At 41.8% G+C, this 20,020-nt stretch overlaps 3 protein-coding genes across 3 annotated transcripts in view; all 3 read left to right on the forward strand.

Annotated features, from left to right (window-relative positions):
• Positions 1-7,164, forward strand: part of myo15ab (myosin XVAb) — a 73,888-nt gene extending 66,724 nt beyond the window's left edge. The window contains exons 64-76 of the mRNA XM_085163631.1: positions 44-116; positions 405-478; positions 594-676; positions 762-892; positions 970-1,064; positions 2,010-2,087; positions 2,205-2,301; positions 3,161-3,321; positions 3,408-3,541; positions 5,429-5,562; positions 5,694-5,827; positions 5,959-6,099; positions 6,188-7,164. Of these exons, the coding sequence (XP_085019757.1) occupies positions 44-116; positions 405-478; positions 594-676; positions 762-892; positions 970-1,064; positions 2,010-2,087; positions 2,205-2,301; positions 3,161-3,321; positions 3,408-3,541; positions 5,429-5,562; positions 5,694-5,827; positions 5,959-6,099; positions 6,188-6,289 (1,437 nt within the window). The 3' untranslated portion in view covers positions 6,290-7,164. The remainder of the gene's footprint in view (positions 1-43; positions 117-404; positions 479-593; positions 677-761; positions 893-969; positions 1,065-2,009; positions 2,088-2,204; positions 2,302-3,160; positions 3,322-3,407; positions 3,542-5,428; positions 5,563-5,693; positions 5,828-5,958; positions 6,100-6,187) is intronic.
• Positions 7,165-7,296: 132 nt separating this feature from the next.
• On the forward strand, positions 7,297-11,636 carry alkbh5 (alkB homolog 5, RNA demethylase). The gene is made up of 4 exons (XM_085163625.1): positions 7,297-8,637; positions 8,736-8,816; positions 8,915-9,037; positions 10,056-11,636. Exons 1-4 carry the CDS (start codon positions 7,925-7,927, stop codon positions 10,210-10,212), a joined length of 1,074 nt encoding a protein of 357 aa, XP_085019751.1. The 5' UTR covers positions 7,297-7,924; the 3' UTR covers positions 10,213-11,636.
• Positions 11,637-12,627: 991 nt separating this feature from the next.
• On the forward strand, positions 12,628-19,913 carry mief2 (mitochondrial elongation factor 2). The gene is made up of 8 exons (XM_085163621.1): positions 12,628-12,799; positions 15,785-15,944; positions 16,554-16,719; positions 16,816-16,907; positions 17,382-17,558; positions 17,657-17,820; positions 17,994-18,146; positions 18,557-19,913. Exons 2-8 carry the CDS (start codon positions 15,807-15,809, stop codon positions 19,065-19,067), a joined length of 1,401 nt encoding a protein of 466 aa, XP_085019747.1. The 5' UTR covers positions 12,628-12,799; positions 15,785-15,806; the 3' UTR covers positions 19,068-19,913.
• Positions 19,914-20,020: the final 107 nt, after the last annotated feature.

Genomic DNA, 20,020 nt, shown 5'->3' on the forward strand with positions numbered 1-20,020 from the left:
AGTCGTTCGCGTAACTTTTCTTGTACCGTGTTCACCTTTGCAGATGCCTCTGACTGAATCTCTGATAGAGTTCACAGATCCGGCCATGAACAGAGTGGCAGCCGATCTCTTCCTGTGTAAGTTCTCACCTTCTGTCGTCTTCAGCTGCATTAATAATTTTCTGTTTTTTTTACAACCCGGGCTTCAAGTGATCCTCTGTTCAGAGGAGATGTTCTCATATCCTGTGCCATCTACTGCATATCTGTTCATCTCGGCAAGGGAAGAGCTGAGGTTCCTGCTTTTTCCCCGTAAAAAGGATTTGAGGGGAATTTTTCATTATGTGATTTGACCATCTGAAGTTCAGGTTTAAATGTTGTTGGTGTGCGTGTGTGTGTGTGTGTGTCCTGGTTGTGTATTTTATGTAGCCATCATGCGTTTCATGGGCGACTCTCCATTAAGGGGGCTAACAGAACAGGAAGTGGTCAGCACTTTCCTCAAGGTAAACATACAGATCATTTTTCGCCTTGTCTACTTTGCTGTTTTCTCTTTGACAGCTGGCTAATCTTTTTATGCTGTTTTTTGTGTGTATGTGTGCGCGTCCATCCACCGCTCAGCTCATAGGAGAGTTCTCCTTGATGAGGGATGAGGCTTACTGCCAGCTCCTCAAACAGCTTACCGCTAACACCAGCTCCAAACCGTAAGTCCGCACACCGACACACACGGTACAAGCCTCTTTCATCACTGAGCCTGTGATTCCGAGCGTGCACTCCTGTGCTCCACAGCGACAGTTGCCAGCGAGGTTGGCGGCTGCTGTACATCCTGACTGCTTTCCACTGCTGCTCTGAAGTCCTCAAGCCCTTCCTCCTCAAATACCTGCAGCAGGCCTCTCGCAGCGCAGGAGTGCAGTATCAGGGTAACGAGCGGGCACAAACACACAGCTTTTACTGTCCCGTGAGTGTAAATGTGTAACGTTGCCTATAAAATTGGCAGGCATAGCTAAAGCGTGCGAGCAGAATCTGAAGAAGACGTTCCAGTTTGGAGGCCGCATTGTTCCACCCAACAGCATGGAGCTGAAGGCTATGATGGTCAGTGTCTCTCTTTAATTTACGTCCCGAAGTTTCCACTCACAGTTTATCACCTTGTTTATATGCTGATTTGTGCATAAAATGAATAAAAAGCAAAACTATTCGTTGTAAATTGTACTAAAATAATGGTGTTAGGTTTAGGGAGCATTCAAAGCTGAAGCTACCCCAGCGCTTAAATAGTGCTGTGCTCCTGTCTGCATTGTTTCGTTGCACCTCTGTGGGTGTGTACACTCTTTGTTCACTATATTTTTTTTGTTACAAACTGAATAAGGACAGACACAATTTCCAAACCCAGTCTGCCTTGAATTAGAATGAAGTTTACTCCTATTATGTTATGTTACAGTACTGTTATTGATGTAAGCAGTAAGTTAATGAGGTAGCTGGCTGAACTGAATTGGCTTTTGAAAGATGAAAAGTTATATTCTATTTTATTGTAATAGGCAACAAATTGAATGAAAGACCAAACCCAGCAATGGTCGGATCCCACCAGCAGGCATTGTCTGAATAATCAAAGCTTTTTTTCTCCCCTTCCTCTTTGCCAGGGAACTCGATTGTTGTCCAAAATCTATTACACATCAGAAAGCCACAGTGTTGCAGTGGCTGATGCGCTTCTGGGGATTATAGTGTGAGACTAATTCCCAACAAATGCACAATTTTCTCCTGTTTCAGCAATACTTGGCAAAAAGTGCAGCGTCCAGCTTTTTTAGCAAATAACTAAAGGATGCAACTTGGAAGCCACTTTAAAAGATTTATTGAGGAACCAGCAGGCTTGGGGGGCTGAATGCTACAAACAGGAGAGCCTAATGAGAGAAAAACATGCTGTTAATTTAAAATAAAAACAGGTTTCATCGGGTGTAGGATCTTGTGAAGTAGCCCCACGTATACAGTGTGTGTAGTTTAATCTATAGCAGCGTATTACATGTGTATGTGTTCGTGCCTCCTCAGGCGGGACGGAGTTCAAAACGTCAGCTGTTCCTCTTCCCCGGGGGTATCGAACGTCACGTGAAAATCAAAACGTGCTCTGTGAGTGCTCAGCTGCCACTTTCACCGTCACTGGTGTGCATCATGAGAGCGAGGAGGTCGTGATGCATTCGTGTGTCTGCACTGACACTGTTGTGTTTGGGTTTTGGGTTTTTTTAGGTTGCCCTGGAGGTGATCGAGGAGCTGTGTTATGAGATGGGTCTGCACAAGCTGGAGGCTATGGAAGAATATGCCATATTTTTAGTGACCAATAGAGGTATGCTCATGGGCAGCTTGTCTCAAACACATACAAACACATAAATATTCAACTTTGTATTTATGCTCTTTGAGAATCTCTGTTAGTTGCTCTCTGAGGTTTAGCTGTAGGAGAAAGTCAGGGGATGGTAAAACTCATCATCTAATCCTTTGCAGGTCTTAAAATGAGGTAAATACAGCCTGCAGTGAACATAACACATGACGTATTGCAGTGCGCCATTTTTAATTTACCCAAAATTACACTAAAATGCAGGTTTCTATCTGACTTAACGGGGTAAGAAGCAGCCAGCTGCTGCTAATCAGATCCACTCGATTAAAGCAGAAGTTTCGGCAGGTTGCTCATCTGCAGCATTTTGGTGTGAGTTAACTCTGTTAACTCTGTAAAACCTTATCATTTGAAGAAGAGGCACCTTCTTTCACATGACTGTACCTCTAAAAGTAAACATTTTTTCTCTCTACATTTGTTTGCCATTTGTTTGCCTTTTTTGTGTGTATTTAAAAACACAAGTGATGAAGAACAGCCCTATGGCTTGTTTATTTGCTCGTTTCCTCCTGCTTTATCAATAATTTAATGTTTAAGCCCCTTGAAATGCTCTCACAGTACATATATTTTATACAAAAACACCATTGTTGTCTTTTTTCTTCCCTGAGCATTAAATATCGCCACATGATAACAGCTGGCAGCTGCTCTGGCTCCTGCGCTTTTCCAAAGCACAGCAGGTCACGCAGCATGTGGCTGCACAGCACATTTCAGAACACGAGTATCAATAGTTTTAACTCCTTTTTGGGGGGGTGAGCAGTGGCCAGTGTGAAAATATTCACGTCCACTGTGTAAAAACTTTGCATATTTGCATGTTCAGGTCAGAATGTGCGTCCTTTGAACAAGCGTGAGTACATCCTGGATGTGGCGACAGAGGCCGAGTTAGTCGACACCGGCTACAGCTTCTGGGTCAGGCGAGTTGTCTGGACTCAGCCGCTCAAGTTTGACAATGAGCTCTGTGTGGCCATGCACTATAACCAGGTACAACATTTGCCGCACATACTGGGTAGCTGCTGTTTACCTGTGTGTATGTATGTGTGCATAACCCTGTTTTTGTGATTATTTAGATCCTTCCAGACTACTGTAAGGGTCTGCTGAATGTTCTTCCACATGGAAAAGTGAGCGATCAACAGTTTCACCAGATCTCCAAACTGGCAGCTTTGCAGCACCGAGCCAAAGACAACATCTTCATTCCCAGCATGTGAGGAAACAGCAGCACTGAGACAGTGGTTATAGTTTAATTCTAATGAGCCCCAAAGAGGACTTTAAATTTAACCTGGAGTTCAATTTTACTTAATTTTACATACTTACTTTGTTCTGAACAATTTACTTTAGTGATAATCATTGTCCTGAAAACACAAACTTATTGTACTTTAACAATCCTGATGTCAAACAAATCCCAATTAAAAGAAAATATTAGCAGCAGGCATGGATAAGCTCTAACTCTGTGCATTTAGGCAGATAAACATGCTTGAAGAAAGTTAATTTAAATGACTGGATGTGGCGTGGTTGTTCATGCCAGATGAGCTAAACTGAGTATTTCAGAAACTGCTAATCTGCTGATCTCTAGCGTTTTCAGAGAATGGTCTAAAGAAGAGAAAATATTCTGTGAGCAACAGTTCTGGCTCAGATTGGCCAGACTGTTCCGAGTTGATACAAAGTCACAGAAAGCATGCAGAAGAGCATCTCTGAATGCATAGCACACTGAACCTTGAAACAGAGAAGCTCCAGGCAGCAGATGACAACACTCGGTGGCACTGTTGTTAGCTAAGAACAGGAAACTAAATTTTGCACAATTTGCACATTATCGGCAAAATCTGGTCTGGTAAAACCTGACCAGTGGCATACACTTTGTACAAGTATGGATCCATCCTGTCAACAATTTATCCTGCAGGTGTAATGGCTTATTTTCTTGCCATACGTTTAGCCACCAGCATCCCAGCAAACCTGAATGTTGTTCCTGATCGTGTCTATCCCTTTATGGCCACAGTGTACCCATCTTCTGATGGCTGCTTCCAGCAGGATAACGCACCATGCCTAAAAGCTCAGAACATCATAAACTGGTTTCATGAACATGACAATGAGTTCACTGTACACCTTTGGGATGTGGTAGATTGAGAAACTCTCATATTCGATTTGCAGCTGACAAATGTGCAGCACCTCTTTGATACTGTCATGTTAATATGAACCAAAATCTTTGTGGAATGGTTCCAGCAGCTTGTTGGATCTTTGCCACAAACAATGAAGGCAGTCCTGAAGGAAAAAAGAGATCCAGCCTGGTATTAATAAGATGTACCTTATAAAGTGTTCAGTGACTGTAGATGGAAGTCATTCATGAAGTAAAAACAGTGTCACCATGTTTCTATACATTCTTTATGTTTGTCTAACTTTGGTTTTGTTTTTGCCTTTAAATTCTTATAACTTGTTAACTAAGTTATTCTTGATATTTGAACACTGAATGAACACTTTCCCCAGTATTTCTGGATGGGTTAGACTTTAAAATGAAAAAATTCTGTTCCCATCGAAAACTTTGGTAATACTCCCTACAATGACCAAATTTGTTGTGGTCTTTTATATCTATAATGTAGTATTAATGCTCATTTTAGTGGTGAGAAATTACAGCAATTAAGGTGTAAAATAAAGGAACGAGAATTTAGTGTCATGCTGAAAAACTAAGAGTAAAGACCTCATAAAATGCCCTGCAAAAATGAAAACAGAGTAAAATCTTGTATAATGTGTAATGTTAATGTTTAAGTGGAGGATTCTGACTCGACTTGCAGCAGTTTAGTAAATGCAGGCACAGACTGTGGTGCAGTCACCAGTTATTGTGCTTAAAAGGCATGACTGCTTTTCTACTTTCTCAACTGTAAAAACTCTTATATGACTTCTTGCTTTAACCGCTGTTATCCTCGATCCTTCCTCCCCCATACACAGACACACACAGACACACACAGACACACACACAGCCTAAAGCGGAGAAGAGCAGCTCACTGAGTTGTAAAACTCTTCTGGAGAAATGTGGGAAATCACAGAGTGAAACAGACTGCTGTTTATCTGATACTCTGTTTCTGTTCTCCCTCTCCTGCAGACACGAATTATCGGAGTACATCGCCACACCTCTCTTCAAAAAGCAGCCACCCCAGCAGTGGGTTACCATGGCGACACAGCATATGCAGCAAGTACAGGCACTGAACCCGCACCAGGCCCGAGCACAGTTTCTGGGTAAGATTGCTGTGGACATTAAGAAGCGCTGCAGGAACACCTGGGTGGTCTACAGTAATGTGTTAAACTAAAACTCAACTGCTTCACCCCAAGATTGAAAATTTACTCAAATTTTTCTTGTGCGCTTTCAGGCCTGGTCAGTGCATTCCCCATGTTCGGCTCTTCGTTCTTCTACATCCACAGCAGCAGCTCCACCACCTTTTACGCTCCCTGTATTGTTGCTGTCAATCAACACGGTCTCCACTTCCTCCACAAAAATACCCATGTAAGGAGCGCGCACACACACACACACCTTTGGTCAGCTTATGACTCAGCGCATCGTGACGAGAAGATGAGCTCATATGCAGAGCTGTAATTTCAGCAGACAGCTGTAAAAGTTTAGTCTCTGTCATGCAGGAGATGATGGCACTGGTCCCCCTGGCGGATATACAGTCCACCCGCACCCAGAGACCCACTGCTGGGACCAGTTACCCTTATGTAGACCTCACCTTTGGGGATATGAACGCACAACGTGTCATTCAGCTACAGCTGGAGCAGGTATTATGCAAACCACACATCTAAAGAATCTTGATCATCTTTAGCCAGTCAGCTTTCGGGCTCTGATCCACTCTTTCTTCATCCTCAGGGCCTGGAACTGTGTCGAGTCGTCGCCATGCAGGTGGAAAACATGATGTCGGTGAGGGAGAAGAGGCTCACTCTGCCACCCAGCGAAATCACCATGCTGTAACGCACAAACTTTCACGAGTGCTCTTTCTAATGTACATGAGACCTTCATAAATAGCCTACCTCTTCTCAGCTTAAGGTGTTTGTATGTATCTCACACACACAAATGTGAGGTCACTTTCTATGAGTGCAGAACAAGAATGGATCTCAATACTGGACGAATTTCTTGTTTTTCTATCTGTGTGACTTATTAATAATTGCACTTAACTGTTTTATGTGTACAGAAGCTGTAAATGAAATGTGGGGAGGCTTTGCAGGGCCGGTGTCGTGTCTTCACAAAGTTTTATAACTGATAGGCTACATGTTTTATATTTTTTTATAAGTACAGTTGACTGTACTCTTTATTGTTATATTCAGCCCTTGATAATGCACATTTTGTTAAAAAAAAAAAAATCAAAACAAGAAACATTATATATAAATCACAATAAATCAGGGTTTTTAAAAACAATTGTGAACTTCTTCAGTGATTATTATATTACGTGCATAACTATACACTGCTGGGGAAAAAGTGGAATATTTAACCAGCAACCTTCCTCCTAATCAGGTATTTACTTACTTCATTGTTTACACACATAATATTAAAAATATACATTGTTTCAGTGTGCGAGAGTTAAGCCAAATACTGCTTGTTTCCAAACTCTATAGCGGCCGGTAAGTAGTTATTTTTACTGTATAACAACACAGTTTTTTATTCCACTATATTCACTGTTTTATTCTACTTCGTGATATGTAATGAAATAAAAAGTTTGCATAAAAAAATTTTAAAAACTATTTTTTAGTCGTACAGTTTTCTTTCTTTGTATATCTGCTATATAAACTGAGAACCAGCGGAGTTAATAAAATAAAAAAACAGAGCTATCTGGATGTAAAGTGTGGACTCAGTGGAAGTAAATAAGTGGGACAGAATTAGCGGCAGCGGACTAAAATGTGTCCTCGGGGCTCCCAAAATGGATTTAGCCCCGCCCCCACACTGTCAAATCGTCACCGAGCATGCGCAGACTTCTGGCAGGTTACACGAGTTTATTTTCAGCCTTTTTCTTGGAGACGGTTTGTGCTGGTGTAAACTAAGAGGAGGTCAAGATTCGTGCACATATAGCAATGCGTTTCCCAGGCTATTGGAGTTAAAACCTGACTCGTCTGCGGAGCTCTGAGGTCTGGAGTTTGACGGCGACATGTGAAATGTTGCTGCGTGGTTTGTCTGTTTTTCCAGGCGGCGACGGACAGACCCAGCCAGGCTAGTGGAGCTAACTAACTTACTAGCTTGCTTGCTCGCTAGCTGGTAGCCAGGCCGCTCAGATAATATTGTTCGTTTCTGCTGGCCGAGCGTGCTGCATTTGCCACGGCTCTGTTTTCCTGAGAGAGTCCGGTAAGGTCATCTCCAGACTGTCAACTGTTACACCACATCGTTACTTCAATGCAGACGCGGGGTGGCCCAGCAGCTTAGCTAATGTTAGCTACTTTATGCGCTGCGAGAAACTAACTGGACCCTTTAAAGCAAGTGATATTCTTCTGTTAGACGTCTAGTCCGCTCACGCTAACAAGACCCCGAGAAATTGGTGCTGAAATGCAGCGCTGATGCGTGCTATCTGTTAGCTAGCAGCCCTCGTCGCAGCACGCCGGTCATCTTGTTTTGGCTGATATGGCAGCCAGTGGATACTCCGACCTGAGGGAGAAGCTCAAATCCATGACTCCGCACAGAGACGACTACGAAAACAAGTGCGTGGACGAAACCAGCAACGGGAAACACCGAAAACGCAAGCACCGGGAATCCGATGACGACGAGTACGAGCACAGCGATGACAGCACGGACCTCCGGGAGCAGGAGGCCCGCCGGGTGAGGAGCAGCATCCAGCAGAAGACCATCTTCACGCCGGAGGAGTGCGCCCTCATCGAGAAGAAGATCGACGAGGTGGTTGCACAGGCAGAGGCCGGACTTTACCGCGAGCACACCGTGGATAGAGCGCCCCTTCGGAATAAGTACTTCTTCGGGGAGGGCTACACGTATGGAGCCCAGCTGGAAAAGCGTGGTCCGGGTCAGGAGCGGCTGTACCGCAAAGGAGAAGTGGACGAGATCCCGAGCTGGGTGCACGAGCTGGTGATCAATCGGCTGGTGACAAACGGAGTCATCCCAGAGGGGTTTGTCAACAGTGCAGTCATCAATGACTATCAGCCAGGTGGCTGCATCGTGTCACACGTGGATCCTTTGCACATCTTTGACCGGCCCATCGTGTCCGTGTCCTTCTTCAGTGACAGCGCTCTCTGCTTCGGCTGCCGCTTCCAGTTCAAACCGATTAGGGTGTCTGAGCCCGTGTTTGTCTTGCCTGTGAGAAGAGGAAGTGTCACCGTGCTTAGGTGAGTATAGCTGTGTTTGCTGTCATGTTTTGTGTTTTTGTGTAGTTCCCACGGGCTGCAGAGAGCAGTCACTAAAAGCCTCTTTTCCCCTCTCTCAGTGGCTATGCAGCAGATGACATTACCCACTGCATCCGACCACAGGACATAAAAGAAAGGCGTGCAGTAATCATCCTCAGAAAGTGAGTCAACACACTGATTTTGAAAAATTGACCATCCTAATTCAAACTTCTCTCTCAACCCCAGTGTTTCTTATTCTGCTTCTTCTTCTTTTTGGCAGGACTAGACCTGACGCTCCTCGACTGGGCTCTGACAGCTCGTTAAAAGCTTCTTTGGCACAGAAACCAGGTCGCCTGAAAGCCAAACGTTCTCATCGCAAAGCAGACCCTGATGCTGCTCACAGGTATCCACCCGCACGTGCTAACACACCAGAGATCTTCATGGTACAAACTAAACTGAGAAAAGTCAGACTAGCTTTTAAAAATAGCGCACGAGTATTTCATCTGATGAGAAACTGGTCAAAATGTAATTGGAAAACATAGAGGCTGCAATCAGTGAGTGCTAGGAAAGGGTACCAGAGTTTGGCATTAAATTGGTACTGATTCCAGTCTCCTCTAAACTGAAGCATTGATAAGTGTCTGGACAAGTGGTGCCACTCTCAGTATTTATGTAAGGTTAATTCATTCTAACAAAGCCGGTGTTTAGAAATTCACAGCTGCCCCCTGAAAATGAGGCTGCTAGTCTCAAGCAGATTGTCTGCCCCTCAAGTCACAGTAACTAGGGCTATTAATGAGTCTTTTATGAAATGCACAGTTGGCATCAGTGTGAGTACTTCTTTAAGTGGCCCTAATTAATTCTCAGGCAAACAGCACAACAAATCCAATAAATGAGGCAGAAAGCCTTGACCAAAGATATTGTAGGGTTAAGTTTGTTGACATGACAGTACAAGCAATGCTTGTTTTTGCCAGCATAATTAGATGTGTGGAAAGTGTGATGTGTACAAACAAAAGCATTTACCTATTTCTGCCAAAGAAAAAAAAATGCGCAGCAGAGTAGGTGATCCCATGTTGGGTCAAGATGATGTGTGTAAACACCAGTGAGTGGTATTCATCATACAGTCTGTTCAAGTTTAAACATGTAGAAAAGAAATCAAAAGTAAAAAGATATAGAGGGTGTCACATCTTGCTTTTTAAGTTGCTGTGACAGAAAAGCGTCTTCCACTGAGGTCAGGGACGATACTAGCCTCTGGTCTCGCTACCCACTTGGAAAACTGGGCAGCACTTAAGCAGAACTCTAAGCTGTAATATTTTGTCATGGCTCAGAGGTGGTGAATCTGCAAGAATAAATGTGAGGTGTGTTAGTAAGATAACTCTGTGCGATAAAAGGGTTTGTGATGAATGACCCAAATGTGACTCCACCAGGCCGAGGGTTCTGGAGATGGATAAAGAGGAGAACAGACGTCCTTCACTGTCCCGTCATCGTCACAGCATCACCTCAGAGAACTACAGGAGACGCGGCCAAGACTACGACAAAGAGCAGGAGAGTTCAGGGCGCAAAGTCAAAATGAGGCGCCACTGAGGACTCCTTTCACGTGTGAACATATGAATATCTGGTCGTTTTTGTTTTTTTTTTAATGTAAGCCCATCAGCCACAACATGAAAACTACTGACAGGTGAACGTGATCATATCGATGATCTCATTACAGAACAGCGTCGTTTGAATCCCCGGGGTCCTGGCGTTCATGTCAAAGTTACTTTGACCAGCTAAACACTGGAGCACAGCAGGACAAACAGCAATGAGGAAAACATCTTAGCAGGACACACAGGCAGCCATCAGAGACACCCCTACCCCTATGGCATGATAGGTTAAATCTGTTTTGGCAGCACTGAGTGCAGCCTGCACCGTTTTGAGCAGGTGGTTTTAATGTTATGGCTGATTATTATATTTCAGTATTATATTATTTGTTCATTCAAACTTGCTCCTTTTGTTTCAGTTTGGCACAGGGAGGGCAGTTATCATACTGTTGCTTTTTGATTTGAGTCTGGATTAGTTTTTGTTTCTGGCAGACAAAGCTTACATCTCTGCTACTTATTACAGCACTTGGAGTTATTCACTACAGTTAGGCTCTGTTGATAAACTGTTCAGTTAAATTAAACTTTTTGTTTGTATGTTCATAGATACCTAAAACTGGCATGTTTTGTTTTTTTGTAACCAAGATGTACAGACCTTGAGAGCTGAAAGGAGTATGGACTTGTAAAAAGGAAACCCTGGGCTGTAATCTAACTTGTTATAATGTACAATATGTTTATATAGTGTTTGATTGGAGGACTTTTATGGAGCGTTTGAGTTTTAGCACCTACGTTTCTGACCTGTAACTTCACTCAGTTCACTTTAGCCTCCATTTTGCAGTTTTAAGTTGCAGCAGACGTGAAACCTGGATTTCTGTTTTACGATTCAACTCGGCCACATGGCTTCTCTTGCTGGTCTGTCAGCTGGAGTGATGCACCATTTCAGGAGCAATGGAAAAACTCAGGTCTTGTTTTACACTCCTGTTTCATTCTGACGTTGTTGCTGTCCCGTGCTAGATCTAAATTTTTCTCTTTTAAATAAGGTGAAATTGGGGTCAGTCAGAACTTTAATTTGAGCAGAATGACCTCCATTATGTCCTGTTTAGTTTGGGTCTGAGCAGAAACAATTTCCTTGCGGTTTGCTGTGTAAACATAAATTTGTTGCTTGCTTCCAGTCAGCCATGTTTGGCAGAGGTACTCATTAGATGACTGCTTAGTATGGAGTTACATATGAGCAAAAATAACCTTGGTTCAGAGGAGAAATTGCTTTCTAAAAACAGGACGTGGGGTGTTCATGGCTCTGTAGCTCGGCTAAAGTTGAAATGATTGTGTGGACAGTGAAGGAGCATAAAATGGTTTCATGGGTTTTTAGTTGTCATTTGTTTTGACTGACAAAGGTCCTCGCTAAATGAAATAAAGCTGAATTTGCCTCTCCTGAGTCTATTTATTCTGCCTGCCATACTGACAAATATGTATTTGTTACATCTTTTAAGTGCAGAATTTGAGATTAAAAGATCAACACTGGTCACTTCTATTGATAAATCTTATTTTATATCTAATATCAGTAAGAAGCTGAAACATATGTCACTACAATTTACTGCAAACTTTCCAGCCACTGCAAACTGCTAAACATTTTTTTAATGGTCTGATTCTGTGGTATCAGAAATACAATTTCTTCTGGAAACTTCAATCTAGAATACTCTCATTTTATTATTTCAAAGCAGAAAGCTGACATAAGCAGTTTCCTCACAAGCTCCACCTCATGAACTAAGTCAGGGTATTCATCTAAAGTTTCCTCTACAAACTACTGCAGAATTTAACATCTGATCCAATTGAGCTGTTTATGTTTTTACACTATGTTGAACTGATGAAATTTAATTTCAGTGAAGGCTTGCTGAAAAGCCTAAAAACCTTTCTTGTCAGCCACTTGGAGTTGGAGAGAACTTTCATCTTTACTGAAATCTCATCTTATAGCTTTGGAATAGTTAATTATTAAGTGATGATTTAACTTAAAGGGAGAACCACAAAAAGGAAAAAAGCTGTCCTTTAAAATTCACTGCAGGTGTTCCTTTAATTTTTTCCCTTTTTAGATGTGTTATATATAATCTGCATATGAAGACATACATCTTTTGGTTGCCTGCCTGCTTGCCCGGTCTGTGTCAGTAAGTAAAACGCATAAAATGTTTCATTTTAAAAATAAATAAATAAATTAAAATCATATATATATATAGATATATATAGATATGATATATATATATATATATGTTACATTATTTTTGGAAATTCAGATAAATGTATAGAAATAACCCGATTAGTTAGAACAACTGTACAGAAGAGAGCCGGACAGTTATTGAAGGTCTGTTGTGCCAGAGCGTCACCAGGGGGCGCTAATGCACCTTTAACGATGATTATCATATCCGAAATTTAAAAAAAAAAAAAGACGAAGAAGAAGCCACCAGCTGTTAGCTACTGTTTATGGCATATTTATGGCAGCAAACGACAGTCGACAGGCTTTTGCCAAAAAAGCATCAAAAGACGTGTTCTGTCAAACTCCAATGGTTCTGAACCTGAATATCACATTTTCTTCGCACTGAGTGGTAAGCATATTTATCAGGAGAGTGGAGAGATAACTTATATAATGGACTGCTAACATGGCTAACCAGCTGGCTAGCTGCTAACAATGAGAAACGCTTTGTTTTTGTCTGCGTTGTTATTCGGACAGCTGTGTAACTTTACTGCCTGTCAGTATGTTACTTATTTCCGTCGACGTATTTTTCGAGTGTTTTTGTGAGGCTAGAGATAAGAGGGGAGGTCGGCGCTAAAATACTGTCACAACTCGTTAGTAGTGAGACCTTCAAAAGTTTGAGTAATTCCAGATGTTTTACAGAAGCACTTAATTGAAGTCTCCTCTCTTAAATTTCCTAGTCTCCCTTTGGAAAAATGCCTCACCAATGTATTTGGAGGCTGTTAAAGGACCAGTTATGCAAGCAATTAGTTCGTTTGGATATAACCCAGAGCATGACTAAAGCAGTAACCGCAATAATATAATATTATTTGGAGGTAAAAACAGAAACAAGATAACAAAACAGATAAAACTAGGTGAGTGATTAGCAAACTCTAAAAGTTGTTTCTGAAGAGGAGAGTTAAAGAGGAGTAAGAAAAGTTGAAACAACACCATATGCTTCTGTTCTGCTTTCCACACTCTTTCTCAAAAGCACCAAGAGACAGATAAAAGAAACTGACTAAACAGGGGGTTAATCAAACCTTAAGCATGGTTAAGGTTCCTCAAAGTCTGGAGCCACATTCTGCAAAATTGACTAATTTGGTCCAAACACGTTGCACTGTTCTGCATCGTGACATCACATGAAAACAGGCAAATAACTCTCTTTAGCAAGCAGCAGAATCAGAGCATCTTGGATTTACGTAAAGACAGTCGACTCTGAGAGAAATTAAACCTTCAGAAGACTTATGGCAAATTCTCCAAGATGCCAAATATATTGAAGGCTTGTTTTAAGGGCAAAAGATCAGCAAACCAAGATTTTTTCTTTTCAGTTTACTACTCTTATTATGAAGTCAATTAACATTAAAAACTTTTCCACAGTACTCTTACGGTGAACATACTGGCAGTCCAGTCAGCAGGATAAACTGCAAATCCTTTAATCCTGTGGGATAAGTCTAACTTTGCCCTTACTACATTTGCCATACTTAACATGTGATATGTTTAGTGTTTGGTCAGTAATCTATCACACAGATGGAAAAGGAAGAAAATTGCATTTTATTTGTATAATGTCTTTGTTAGTGTCATATATAATGGAAATGGCAGGTTTATTTATATAAGATGTTTCATTGCATGTAAGCTCAATGTGCTTAAGATAAAAACCTAAAAATCTGTGCAGGTTTGCAGTGCTTTAAAGTGAAAATGGCAAAAATAAAACTTTACAACCTCCCATTCACACACACTCACAGCTATTAAATGTAGAGTTTGTTTTTGTTTTTGAATGTTGGCAAAGACGGAGCGCTGCCTGTCTTGTTAGTTGAAGTCTAGTAGGATATCCTGCTGCTGCTGGTGGTGGTGCTAATGTGTCTGTAATATAGTGTTTTATTTATTTATATATATATATAATATATGTTTTCACGCTTAAATTAGCAGTTTGAATGCGGTGGTATAATTAAGCACTATTGTGACAGCAATCAGGATATTGATGTAAGTATTGACCTGATGATAACAGAACAGTGACCTCTGTTATGATAGTTAAAGTGACACCTCCATGCTGTACATGCTGTAACTAAATGACTCAGGGATGCACCGGGTCTATAAATAGAGTGCTCCTTTGGTCTTGGGACCTTGTGCCTCTTGCAGGGAGCGAGGACACAGAGTTGTTTGAAATTGTTTTGAGTAATATCTTATAGCTATTTGTGAATATCAGGCATCTGGAGCTAAACGCGATAAGCTCAACAAACTTTTGGCTTTGTACAAACTAAAAATACATTTCTATCACTGTCATGTTCAGTTATAGAAGCTTACAATCAGCTTAAACAAGCTCCTTAACTGGAGTTTTGCAGTGCACTGGATAATAGACCTCATAGTGGGAGGGATGTTTTACCAACAGACTGATGTGTCACAACAGGAAAATCCCAGGTGTCATCAGTGAGGGCTGGTGTACTGTAATGAGCTTAGGAGCGCAATTAATGGGATTGATTACACCTGTGGAAAAAGACCATGACACGAAAGTCTGCTTTAAATTAGCTTGCCTTTCTATAACACCTAGTTATGAAAGAAAAAAAGAAAGGAATATCGTTGCATCAAGCCCAGTTAGGCGAATGCATGTCAGACATTGATCCTGTGAACTTACTTTTTTTTAAACAGAACCTTTATTGTGGCTGTTTCAGGTCTAAAATATGACCTTAGTTGCACCATATTCAAGGCAGCCTTTGCAGACATATTTAGTTCCTGATACTAAAGCAGTGAGCAGAGCCCCGAATGGTGTAGTCAGCTACACCAGTCTGTGAAGCTCTCTTCATGTAACTACATCACTATTAATTCAGTGACAGTTTTGAAGCATGACACTCCCAATGCCAAACCTGAGCTGTCAGGATTCCCACTAACAATCATAGCCATGTTTGTTTATGTAACACTGTTTCTGCCAGCACTTTCTGACATGTTTAGTTATTCGTTAACTGGGAAGGGATGCTGCTTTAAGAAAAATGAGAGCAGGTTTTGTCATTCTAAGAAATACTCTGTGGCTGGTAGAAGTATTGACATAAAGAGTGCTGAAAGATTAAGAACCAAGCCCTTCATTCAAGGTATAAAAGCTTCAGTTTATTTCTTTAATGTGTCCACACATCTTTGAAGAATACTTTGCTCGATGTGTGTGAAGTTATTCATCATATTAAATAGATATGTTGCTGTGCACACTATTCCACTTTCATGAATTATTCAGACTTCAACACTTTAGAGTGCTGTTGCATACAGTTATTTCTAAACGAAGAGAAACCCTTAAATGTTGTTTTCCCTCTGACAGTCAGTCATATCTTGTGTTGCCTTCTGCTATTCCAAATGCATGCCGTCTCCTTTTCCAAAGGCTGACCACGAAAAGGGAGAAGATGAACTTCCAGAGCAGTCGGAGGCGAGGAGAGGAAGGCATCGCTGTAGTGATTGACTTTCTGCTGTCTAATGCACGGCTGGTTCTGGGAGTTGGAGGTGCGGCTCTGTTGGGGATTGCTACACTGGCAGTGAAACGGGTGAGTGCTTTTTGAGTTTGTTAGTACCACATCAAAACATCTTTCCCAAGCCCAGTGAGTATGGAAATATTGTGTATCTAAAAGGATGAATGACAGATTCCTCATTATTTGTTCATCATTTTTGCCTTTTCTCGCCTTTATACATCACTCTTGTAGCTGCCAGTAACAATAATTTTGAATTCTGATCTAATAATCAGATCAGAATAATGTATGCGATTCTGAAAAAGATCATTATGCACAATGAGTACTTTTACTTAATGTACTTTAACTGTGTTGCAAAAGGGATGAAACAAGTAAAAGTAATAGTGCAAAATCTGAATTTTGCACTATTACACATGGATCTAAAAATCATGCCTTATGGCATCTCTCCATTTTCTTTGCTGTATTTACGTCAGTGTTAAATATTATAATCTCGTATGATTCTTTCACCCTCATCTATGCTAACCCATTTAAAAAAATAAAAATCTTACATGCACTTTGGACTGCATGTTCTGAGGATGGTTCTGTCTATCAACGTTTATTTGCTTGTGGGTTGTGATTGTGTATGTAATTGTATTTGTGGAGTGTACGCATGGCTGCACGTCTGTGACAGTGAGTGTTTTCATTCAGCTGATAGAGCGCGCAGGCCGCGCAGCAGATGACGAAAAGGTGGAGCGGAAGATGGCTGAGAGCTGGGAGGAGTTGAGTTTGGTCTCTGCTTCCCCAACACTCATCAGGAAGGGCATAGAGGGTGTGGTGATGAAGCATGTCGCCAAGGCAACCAAACAGCAGAAAGGTATTTGAGTGACTGAAAATGGGCACACAAATACACAGAACGTATCCTGTGTGACGCCTTCTGTTATTATATCACAGCTGTTCTCTTTTCACTCAGCTGATCTCTGCCAGCAGCCTCAGATGCTGGACGTGCAGACTAAACCGGAGTCAAAGTCCAAGAGGCTCCAGCTGTGCACCCTGACTTTGCAGGTACACTCTGACACTTCACCTCTGAGCCCTTGAAGAGAGAGAATATGAAGTCTCAGCAGCTGCTCTGTAGTTCCTCCGCTGCTGTTGGCTCATTTATGTATGGGCGTCCAGCATGTTTTGTTAAGTGCAGTGCTTAGGGGATACATATTTATTATGCACTAGTTAGGCTGACAGAGCCCCAAGAGCCCTGCCAATTCAAAAAACAGTGTGTGCTGGGCAAGCAGAAGATACAGAAGAACTCAGACAAGCATGACATTGCTCTGAGGTATTGTGCATAACATCCACATAAGCAGAGAAATTAGTATAAGATAATAATTTCTTCAGTAAATGTTAGCAGTGCTTTTAAATGGTCAAATCAAGAGTTGCAGTATAAACTTTGGAAGTTGCCTTGCATGATGACTATAAATAGACATAGATGTGTTAGAACAAAGTAGGGAGTATTAAAACTGATTTTAAATCATATGAATTGTTTAGGAGCGTCTGCAGCAGTACTACCACACAAGGGCGGCGCTCTCTCCCCAGGAGGTGCAGAGGGCTCAGTCTGTGGCTCTGGACATCTGCACTGAGATCCAAGGTTTTCTGCACAGCCGTCACCCAGACATGCCTCTGGGAGATATGAGACTCGGCGGTTCTCTGCTGGATGATTTGCAGGTATACACAACAGAAATATATTTCCCACTGATGGGAAACGTGCCTCTGATTTTGTCTAGCAACATCTTGGAATTGTTTTGTTATGTGCTGGTCTTTAGGTGGTCAGTGCAGACCATGCGTGCCTGCTGGTGCCTCTACAGCTGGAGTCTTCTCTGTGGCGTCTCATCCCAGGAGAGGAAACGTTGCTCACACATCCTCTGCACTGGATGGTCCGACGGATCAATCTAGAATATTTTCCCAAAGGACTCAGCTACTGGGACAGGTGATCACTACACATTTTTTGTTTATGTCTGTATTAAGTCAAACACATGTGTAGCATATTAATATAGTGTATTGGCCTCCACTTTCCATTTTAGAAGCAAAATTAATAGAATTTGGGGGTTTTTGAGACGCTGTTAAATGGATGAAACAAGGGTCTCTACTTGTGTCTTGCAGGTATTTGGTGGGCGGCTATCTGTCTGCAGAAGCTGTGGTGAACATGTTCAGTAAGGCTGTCATGGAAACTGTGAACTGGCCGTCAATCAGCAGCACTTTGGACTGTGTCGTCAGACCTGTACTAGGAGGACCTGACCTGAGATTGGAGATCCGGTGTGTTCCCATGCTTAACTGCTTATTTGTTGAAAATTGTGTTTTTTAAACAGTAACATGTTGTATTTAATAGTTCACTGCTGACATTACTTAATTAATACAGTTTGATATTGTATGACGAAGCACACACACCATTCATGAAATGAGCCTCTGGATCTAGAAAGATGTATTGGTCCAGATTAGTTTGTGATATACGCTCAAAAGGTATAAATATTTATAAATATTTATATTTGATGCAAGATAGACCTAGCTTCACCCTCAGTATAATTTTCATTCAAACCTGAGTTTATGAGTAATCTAACCAACAAACATACTAACAAACTGAGTGATGGGTATAACTAAGAAAATAATAAACTCTACAGAAATGTCTGTTTGCATTGAACTGACACTCCTCTGTTGTCATGCTGCAGGCCTGGAAATGCAGTCGAAGGAGCAGAGAGCGACTATCAGCCCTTGTTTGTCTCTATGTTGCCTCTGTTGAGCGAGGGTGATGTGGTCCTGACCGCCCAGCCAGAGTTTACGTCTCCTTGGGTGAACGCCTGGCACCTCTCTCTCTACCCGTGGGAAACTCAACGTCTGGCTCAGCTTGATGCAGCCGACAACGGCTGCCGCAAACACACCCTTAAAATCCTCAAAGCGGTGTGCAGACAGAACCCTGCCCTGCGACCGCTCAAAGCCACCCCGCTGGCCAATCTCATCCTGCACCTTAGCGACTCCGAGAGCGACTGGTCCGAGACCAGCTTGGATGTAAGATTCCAACAATGTATCACAGAGCTAATTGGCTACCTTGAGCAAGGGGCGCTGCACAGTTACTTTAAACCAGCCGTCAATCTGATGAGCGGCTTGTCAGAGGACCAGGTGGACCAGATGGGCTTCATGTTCTACTGTGCTGTGTCAGAGCCGGAAATACTGCTTATTTAACGCTGCACACCCACAGCATGTCAGTTCTCTCAAGCTCTGACATGCAGAGATCAAAGGAATAATCTTATCTGTGATGTCTGGTTCAAGGCTCCTTGTCTAGCGCCTCCATATTTGACACAAATGAAAAGGGCACAGTTGCTGTGGCATAATGGCAGGCACCATGGTTTGATGTCTACGCTGGTGGAGGAGACGTTACAAGGAGGCTGCAGATTTGCCAATCAGGCTAAACAAGGCACTCTGAGGGAAAGAGACAGGCAAAGAGTTGAAAAAATATTTGTCAGAATGTCTGAAATGGTGTGTCAGACCTTTAGATTTGTGTGGTATCTTTCCCAATTACACAGCTCAATATATCAACAGCAGAAGAGGAGAATGGCTTGTTTCTTTATCCTCTGATTAATGGTGTGTGCCCTGAATAATCTTCTTAGATCACTGAAATGTTCTCTATGCAGATCAATAATAACATGATGAAAACCACCAGCTGTTGCTGCACTATCCAGTGTATCTGAGTTGGGCTTATTTAACTCATTGTGTACATTTAATTATGATGATGGTTTGAAGTGCTGAGCATTTTTCTTTGTCTTGTTTAGTCATCTGTCTGTTGTGAGTCGTTTCTGGGTATAATAACCCTTTAAATTATGCTTTGGACCTTCCTAATGATTTTATGCAGTTTTTTTTAAATACAGAGTGAATGTGGTGGGAATATTTTAATTGTGTGCTTTGATGGTCGTAAGAGAAATAGTTTTTCTGTGAGTGAACAGCAAAACTGCAAATAAAAATGAAAAGCTTTTATTTAGATTCCTGTAACTTTGTTACATTAAAAAGTGTTTTACGTTTATGAACCTATAAGGTGGCATGTCTTGTGAATTTCAAATGAGTCATGTGGGTACCTCAAACTATTGCATAAGAAACTTGTTAGGCCTCTTACAGTATATTCATTCAGCGAGCTGTGAGCA

Source organism: Neolamprologus multifasciatus, chromosome 6 (genome assembly GCF_963576455.1).
Source record: "Neolamprologus multifasciatus chromosome 6, fNeoMul1.2, whole genome shotgun sequence".
Taxonomy (NCBI): Eukaryota; Metazoa; Chordata; class Actinopteri; order Cichliformes; family Cichlidae; genus Neolamprologus; species Neolamprologus multifasciatus.

Bases quoted from the DNA above. Each gene is read 5' to 3' on its own strand.
- alkbh5 (XM_085163625.1), top strand. From the start codon at position 7,925: ATGGCAGCCAGTGGATACTCCGACCTGAGGGAGAAGCTCAAATCCATG. The intron at 8,638-8,735 runs GTGAGTATAGCT...CCCCTCTCTCAG, and splicing joins GGAAGTGTCACCGTGCTTAG to TGGCTATGCAGCAGATGACA. The intron at 8,817-8,914 runs GTGAGTCAACAC...TCTTTTTGGCAG, and splicing joins GCAGTAATCATCCTCAGAAA to GACTAGACCTGACGCTCCTC.
- mief2 (XM_085163621.1), top strand. From the start codon at position 15,807: ATGAACTTCCAGAGCAGTCGGAGGCGAGGAGAGGAAGGCATCGCTGTA. The intron at 16,720-16,815 runs GTATTTGAGTGA...CTTTTCACTCAG, and splicing joins GGCAACCAAACAGCAGAAAG to CTGATCTCTGCCAGCAGCCT. The intron at 18,147-18,556 runs GTGTGTTCCCAT...GTCATGCTGCAG, and splicing joins GACCTGAGATTGGAGATCCG to GCCTGGAAATGCAGTCGAAG.